Here is a 7969-nt window from a genome sequence, read left to right on the forward strand (position 1 = left end):
TTTGTTTCTTATCTGAAAATCCGTTTTGGTTTTAGAAGAAATCGGTTTTACAACAACTTTTAGGAAGGAATTATGTTCAAAAACCAAGATTTGATTATATTTAAAATTTGGATGAAAAAGGAATTTGTGAAAATACAGTCTAATACCAGAATTCTTTTCAAAGAACTAATCTATATTAATTTTTAACAAACTTTTAATAAGAGGGAAAGGAGGCAATAAAATTTGACATCTACATATCTTTATTCTACAGCATTTGCACTTCAATTTCATCCTTCCAGAAAGTTAGTATAACTATTATAAAAGGTGTGCAATCTAGCTACTTCAGTTCCTTGTTCAGAAAAGAAAAATATATACTCTGATCAATTAGTCTGGTTCATTCAGAAAAATAGAGTACTTATTTAGAACGGGAATAATAAAGGAATGATTCAAAAATATTTAAATTTAATTTGGGTAAAATAATTTAGCTACTAAACACAAATACTACAAAGAAAACCACATATTTAATAAATTAAATTGATGCATTTTGTATTTAAAATAAATGAATTACCGTATTTACTCCTGTATAAGACAATTTCGTATATAGGACGAGGTGTGAGTTTAAAGATCAAAATAAAGAAAATTAGATTTATTAATACAATTCTAATTTTATTTTATTTAATCACAAATAAAATATCAAATGCACATAAATGCACACATTGTCCTGGAAAAATTACTAACATTTTAAACTTTAAGGAAAAATCCTGTAAAATCGACAACATAATTTGTTCATGTAAAGCTGGACAATTGGAAATTTTTTACCAACTCTTAATAGTTGAATCCACTCTTTGTTTCTCCAAATTCTGACTTCTGAACAATCATCTGTTTTCACGTGGAAATGGATTAAAACTTATATCAAGTTCCCATGTTGTTTTGGAATTTCAATTTGGAATTCTATTCAAAAGCTTTGCTTTTCCTATTGCTATTTATGTTTACTCCTGACAATACACAAGAACAATTCAAATATCTCAGATAAAATAGTTTTGTTTGTAAACACAAGAGGGTGAGCATCTGGTAAAAAATGCAAATACACAGTTCACAAAAATTATTGCAAAAATGCAAAGAATCCTATGTTCGCGCATATAGGACAATCTGGGTTTTTGAAGCAGTGAAAAATGAATAAAAACCTTGTCTTATGTGTGAGTAAATACAGTATAACAAAATACTAAAACATTTTTAAAAAATAATAAATATAAAATAAATTTTGTTTCATTTAAATAAAAAACTAAATTAAATTTAAAGTACTGGAGTCCATAGCCCTGGTAGGAGTAAGGATTGAATAGGACAGGGGCCAAGACAAAGGCCTTTGTTCTCAGGGATTGTATGACAAAGACAAAACCATAATAAAACAAAAATGGACAAGCCAAAATTGATAAAAATTAATATGACAGCAGATAATTACATGCTGAAGGAAATATTGAGGAATCAGCCCACAGATATGAATGCTCAGCCTGTGAAGCCCATCAAAATTTGTGATGGAAAAATTGATGTTTTATGATATAACTGTCCAAATCATTGGATATAAATCAAACTGTCCAGGATGAACCAGAAAATACAGTGGTGTAGATAAAAAAACTTATAATTCACAACCTGAGCATGAAGTCTTCGTTAATTATGCTTTGTATTGTCCCAGAAGTTCCAATGTTGATAATTCTGTTTGTAGTGAGCAGAACCAAACTCAATGAATCCATTAGATAGGTCTTTTAGAGACAAATCTGATGACATATACAACTATACACCATTACTTGATAAATCCAGGAGAAACTTTGCAGAACACATATAAACACACACACCATGCTTGGCTACTACCTACTCTATCAGTGTCCAATACAGAACATGTGTGCAGATTGATACAGCTTAGCATGCTTCACACTAAGTTTTGTTTTTGATAAATCTGCTAATTTTGTTGTAATAGAATCAATTAAAGAGTTATCATCATTAATTGGATAATTATTATACAAACCTTGTATGTTTTATATCATATAGAAACTAAATGAGGTTTCTCTAAAATCTGAGATAACTGAAATTTTTAACTGAAAATTGAAAGCAAATCCACTTAAATCTTTTGAATTTACTTGTTTATCATAAAAAGACTTTTTAGTAATTTAATACACTATGTAAACAAGTGATTTAAAAAATATAAGTTGGATATAAGTATAGTTTTTATTTTTTCTATTTTATTTCATTCGTATTTAAAAAAATTTTTGTTTTAGTTTATTATTACTTGCAATTAACTACTACTTTTAATATACAGTAGAACCTCCATTATCCGGATTTTCGATTATCCGGATTGTTCAAAATAAACAAAAATTTTACGAATTTGCTGATTTGCACTTGGCGAATTACGACACTGTTTATGTACATGATGGAATGCATAACTTTTTTTGTTTCAACAACGTCTCACCCATCACAGTGGTCGTAAACTCTTAAATATATTTTACGTAGTAATAAAAATATAACTTGACATACGTATTTATAAATAATTTATATTCAAATTACATCATTTCTATGACCAAGGGCGGCGTAAGGCATGGACGACGTGGGCCACCGCCTATGCCTCGCGGTCCGAAGGGCCTCGCGCCTCGAAGGTTTATGCATTACTTAAAAGCCGCGAACGCGACGAAAAAATTTTACTCGTCATAAAACGATAAATAGTTTGTCAAATTTTTATTCATAAAAATGCAGTTTCAACTGCTTTTTATTTTATAAAATCCATCTTCTTGCACCACCAGAGGGCCTTTTAAACAATAGGTAGTCTGTTAGTGTTGGTCAGTAGTAGTCCAAATTTAATACGAACGTTTGTTTCTTGAAAATTTGATCACGATTTAAATACAGTATTTACTTTTAATATTACCGATATGTCATCGAAAAGAAGACATGTTGTATTATCATTAAAAGACAAGTATTTGTTTTGATTATCCGGATTTTTCCTTATCCGGACTACCTTCATCCCCAATTAGTCCGGATAATCGAGGTTCTACTGTATTACTTTTGTGTTAATGTATTTTGTATATAATGTAATCTAAATGTACAGATTTAATTTGAATAAATTGCCCTTGAATAGTAACCACATCTCATCCTTAAAGTTTGCAATTGCTCTCAAATAATAGCTAAATTTACAACACTTGACATAAATATTGACATCTTTGTAAAATGCACATTATAAATAGATCAGACATATTAAACTGTGATAACTAATTGTCAGTAACACAACTCAAATGGTAAACAAGTTATCTATCATAAAAAATATGAAATTGTTTGCTTATTTTAACCATAAATTGATTTTTTAGTTAAATATAAATACAGGTATCCCTTGCTTAACATGGAATTTGATTAATGTGTGAAATTAATTACAGTAATCTTTTTATGTATGCAACAGAAGTTTTAATTAGCATGGCTTTAACAGCCAGCTTTATTTAACATAGATGTGTTTTTCTCAGCAAATAAGATGTTGGTGATTTGCTGTTTTTGTGCTGAGGATGATTTCCAATATAGATCTGTAATTTAATTATGATAGTTGTGAAATTTAACACATTACTGCTAATGTGATATTGTATTCTTTGTTTAGAAGCTTATTTTAAAACTTTACTTCACATTTTGTGTGTGTAAAATCAAATTGTAATGTCTCTAGATAAAATGTACATTAGACATGTTATGTTTGCTTTTTAAGTTTTGTAAAGGATATACAAACAGCAAAAAATACTCATAGTATATGGGGAAGATGCTCCTAAACATTGGACATGTCAAATTTGGTTTTAAAAGTTTTGTTCAGGAAATTTTGAACTAAAGGATACAAGACATGTGGGGCACCCAAAAGCTGTTGACAAAAAGAAATTTCAAGAATAAATTGTTAAAAAGTGATGAATAACAACTTGTGAACTTTTAACAAATCTTAGTGTGTCCTTACTATACATTGTTCTGCACATCTGAAAACCATTAAATCCAATGGTTAAATCCTTACTCGTTTTAATAGAGGAAAGGAAAAGGTTTGTCAATGACCCCAAACCTCACTTATGGTCACTGGTTAGTACTTTGCTTTCAGCACCAACTTGCTTCTTTTTGCCCCCTAGACTTACTCACTACCTACAGGGAGGCAATAGTACTCACTTTAGGAACTGCTAGTGTTGCCACCTTTTCAAAATCGCTGACCCGTACGGCAGGTCAGATTTGTTCAAACAGAAGTTCCTGACGGATGCGCAATGTCATTTTACAATGTGAAGAATAACGCGCTAGATTAGCCCATAGACGTGTACAATCATATATATGGAAAAAAATCAACAGGTTGCGCGCCACATTTAAACAGACGAACATGGCAGAATTGCAGATGAGTTTCAGTGAGTGTGAGTTCTTTCACTGTTGAAATAATGTAAATTTTTAAAAATATTTGCAAGAACTTTGTTTCATCATAATTTCACAATTTCTATGAAATTCCTGGACAAAATTAATAGTTCACCCGGACAGTGAGTCAATTCCTGGATTGTCCGGGTGAAAACTGGACAGGTGGTAACACTAGGAACTGCCCTATATCTATTTTCAACATTAGAAAAAATGGACATATAAAAGTCATGAAACATTAGTATTAATAATTAGTTAGGCATCTATTTTTATTTATTAATTGAATTCTATTGGACATACTCTGCACACCCACCTTTTCTTACACTTGCAGAATTGTATTTTTAGGTATTCAGTTGATGTAAAAGAATGATATATGTGTATACTTTTCTCACAAGAATTCCCCAGAGGTTTCCACCAGATTGAGATTTGAGAAGCATGCTGGCCAATCCAGAACCTCAATATTGCTATTGTGAAACCATTGGTGTATAGTCACTAGAACAATGCTTGCATTGTCTTGCTGAAATGTAAAGGATGTTGAAGAAATGACAGGAGATGATTGACAAATGTTAGTTAATAATCTGAGTTGTTCGTTCTTGATAAATCAAAAGCTAAAGATAATTTTCTGTAGCACTATGCCCCAAAACCATCACATTATCTCCAGAAAGTTACACTTAGAAAAACATTGATATTATTTTCTTAGATCAGGCCAATATCATTCAGTCCATCCTGAAGTTAGTAGCATAATGGTTTGAGGGATGGTGGTAGTCTGATAGTTTGAGGACATTTAGTGATATGGAAAAAATTCAGCAACAAGTTGCTTAACTTTCCCAGCAACATTTGGTGGTGCCATCTGTTATCATATTTTATTAAGAAAACTTTTTATATTTTTAACTATTATAAAATAGCAAAAAAGCGTAATTTTGAGGATGGATTTTATGAAAAATCGTAAATGCTAATAACAAGTAAAATCATCATTAAGTTTGACCCTGCTGGAGGTACACACGACCCCCTTAATCTCTTCATTCCTCGACCTTTAATTACCAAAATTTAATAACATCAATTCCCTAATAAACAAACCTTCCTGCAAAATTTCAGAAATTTTTAACAAAAAGCACAGGAGTTAAGCTTGAAAAAGTGTGAATAACTTCCTGTTTCCTCTACACATCCATACATACATAAATACAGAATAAACCCAAAATTTTTTGCATTTCTTGATGTTTCAAGGTGTCCTTGAGTCCAAAAATGCAAAAAACTTGGTGATCATGTTTTGATCGATTCCCATACTTTCTCTTTGTTATAAATAACAGCTGGGAAAGTAATTACCTTTAGCTTTTGTTTACTTATTTTTTTTATCTTAGTAACAATTGTTGTAAAATTATATCAATAATTTTTATATTACCATAAAAAATATATTAAATTTATATTGAATATATGTTTAATAATATAAAAATTTAATTTTTTAGCTGAAGGAATGTCACTCTCTAAAGGAGCTCTTGATGCTTATGTATGCTCAGCAAACTCTGCAATAGAAATAAAATTAAGTAAGTGTAATATAATAATTTATTTATATTATTCATAATTAAAGAAAAGATATAATTTTTATTTTGTGTTTTTAATTTTCTAATGAAAAAATAATTATTATTACGAATAAAATGCAACATTTTAAGTAAAAAGTAATTAAATTTATTTAGTTTTGTAATGACTGTGCATAAAATATTTATCTTTCATATTTTGCAAAAAGAAAAAAAAAGAAATAATTATAAATGCATTTCATATCTATTAATAAAGTACACTCTATTGCAAAAAATGCACACTCCCATAAAAGATTGACCTACAGACATGAAACTTAACATGACATGCAAAAAAATGTTTTATTAAAAATGGTGGAAACAAAAAGGTGACATTTTAGTAAGTGGTAAATTCTCTGTGGCAGCTATGCAAGCTGATATTCAGTTCACTGTAAAGCCAGTTAAGTTGCTTATGTCCCTCTGTAAAAGATTCTGTCACAAATTTTGCAACTAGTCCACTAATTCAGTGGTATTCTGAGAAGGCTGCAATTTCTGTCCCAGGCATGTTCTATTGGTTATAGGTCTGGGGAGCTGGTTGGTAATGGGAAGGCACTATTGAGAAAGTCTTGCAGTATATAGTTCAGTGTTGTCTTGTTGGTAAACCACACCTGGGTGGCTTGACAGCATAGGTAGAATAAGTGGCTGCAGAATATCATTAATGTACATGTGTGCCATCAGATTGCCTTGCAGTACAACTAGAAATCAGCTGCCCCAAGAGATAGCTCTTCACACTGTCACACCATATGTGATGACCATATACCACTTGACAACAAATGCAGGATTGGAATACTGCTCAGTCCTCCTGGCAGTCATCAGCACAGAAAGAGTTGGAATTTGTCACTAAAGACAACATGCCTTCAATCAGACACTGTTCAGGATAATTGAACTTGGCACCAATGCAGATGGCTCTGCCTATGTTGGGAGGTTAGTGGTAGGTGCCGTAATGGATGTTGACATCTAATTCCAGCTTCTGTTGCCAATCGTTTCCAAGTGGAATCCCTTCAGTGACTGATAGTGATGCCATTGGTGTGGATGTGGCTCTTCTCTTGACTGCATGATGCTCTCAAATGGCAGTTGTCTGTCTGGGACATCCTGAGTCTCTGCAATGATTACATGAACTTTTTCTGTTGCCAACACTGAGCAATTACTGTATTGTTCCAACTAAGATGGAAGCTGATACATCTGATGAACTAACCAGCTTCTCTTAGGCCTATGATGCAACCTCTCTCTAGTTCAGACAATTGTTTGTAGTGCTGTCATGTGCATCTCAAAATCATTTTTGTCACAACTTGCAGTATTAGAAGAATGCCAATGGGATGCCCATACTTAGACAATGTATATGAATAAGTTATAAGAACATTAGAACAATTTGTTCTCTTGCAGTACTTACAGCAAAAATAATTGTTTACAAATGCTACATTAATGATATATTTATTCTGTAGTGCAAAAAACCAGAAATCAACCAATTTCAGAGAGAGATAAATAACAACTAGTATGGTCTCAGATTATGATTGGAACAAGAAAAGGATAGATGCATTGTTACTAAAATATATCAAAAACAAGTACAATCTATTCTTCACACTAGCAAATTTGGTGGATCCATTCTGATTATTACACACTACTATTCAGAGTTTAAGACTGAAGCTAATCAGAACTTCCATTTTTTTACTGAAACTGGAACCAAGTATTCTTTAAAACATTGGTTCCAACTCCAACCTGTTTTTTTTTTTTGATATTAGATGTTAAATTCTTTGACTAGTCATTACGTTTTGAGTTGTTTACTTTGCAAATACAGTAGAACCTCGAAAACTCGGCTCTCGATAACCCGGCACTCCGGATAACTCGGCCACACCCTGGCAGGGCAAAAAAATCCTTAGTTAATTAATTTCATTATAGACAGCTTTATAAAAGTATAAAAGCTCTCATAAAGTATTTTTCTGAGGTCTGTCTAATCAGGTAAATTACTGTACACAGTGTATTCATTAATTTTCATTTTCATGTAGTAAAGGCTCTATGCCTTCATAAAGGAC

At 31.5% G+C, this 7969-nt stretch overlaps 1 protein-coding gene across 1 annotated transcript in view; it reads left to right on the forward strand.

The window, feature by feature from the left end:
- The window catches only part of LOC111615597 (histone acetyltransferase type B catalytic subunit-like), a 54227-nt gene that overhangs the window by 7658 nt on the left and 38600 nt on the right, over positions 1 to 7969 (forward strand). Inside the window, exons 2-3 of the mRNA XM_023357003.1 lie at positions 4767 to 4936; positions 5835 to 5912. Coding sequence (XP_023212771.1) covers positions 4924 to 4936; positions 5835 to 5912 — 91 coding nt within the window. The 5' untranslated portion in view covers positions 4767 to 4923. The remainder of the gene's footprint in view (positions 1 to 4766; positions 4937 to 5834; positions 5913 to 7969) is intronic.

This window comes from Centruroides sculpturatus, unplaced genomic scaffold, assembly GCF_000671375.1.
Source record: "Centruroides sculpturatus isolate CEXI.00-Female unplaced genomic scaffold, Cexi_2.0 scaffold19, whole genome shotgun sequence".
In the NCBI taxonomy this organism is placed as follows: Eukaryota; Metazoa; Arthropoda; class Arachnida; order Scorpiones; family Buthidae; genus Centruroides; species Centruroides sculpturatus.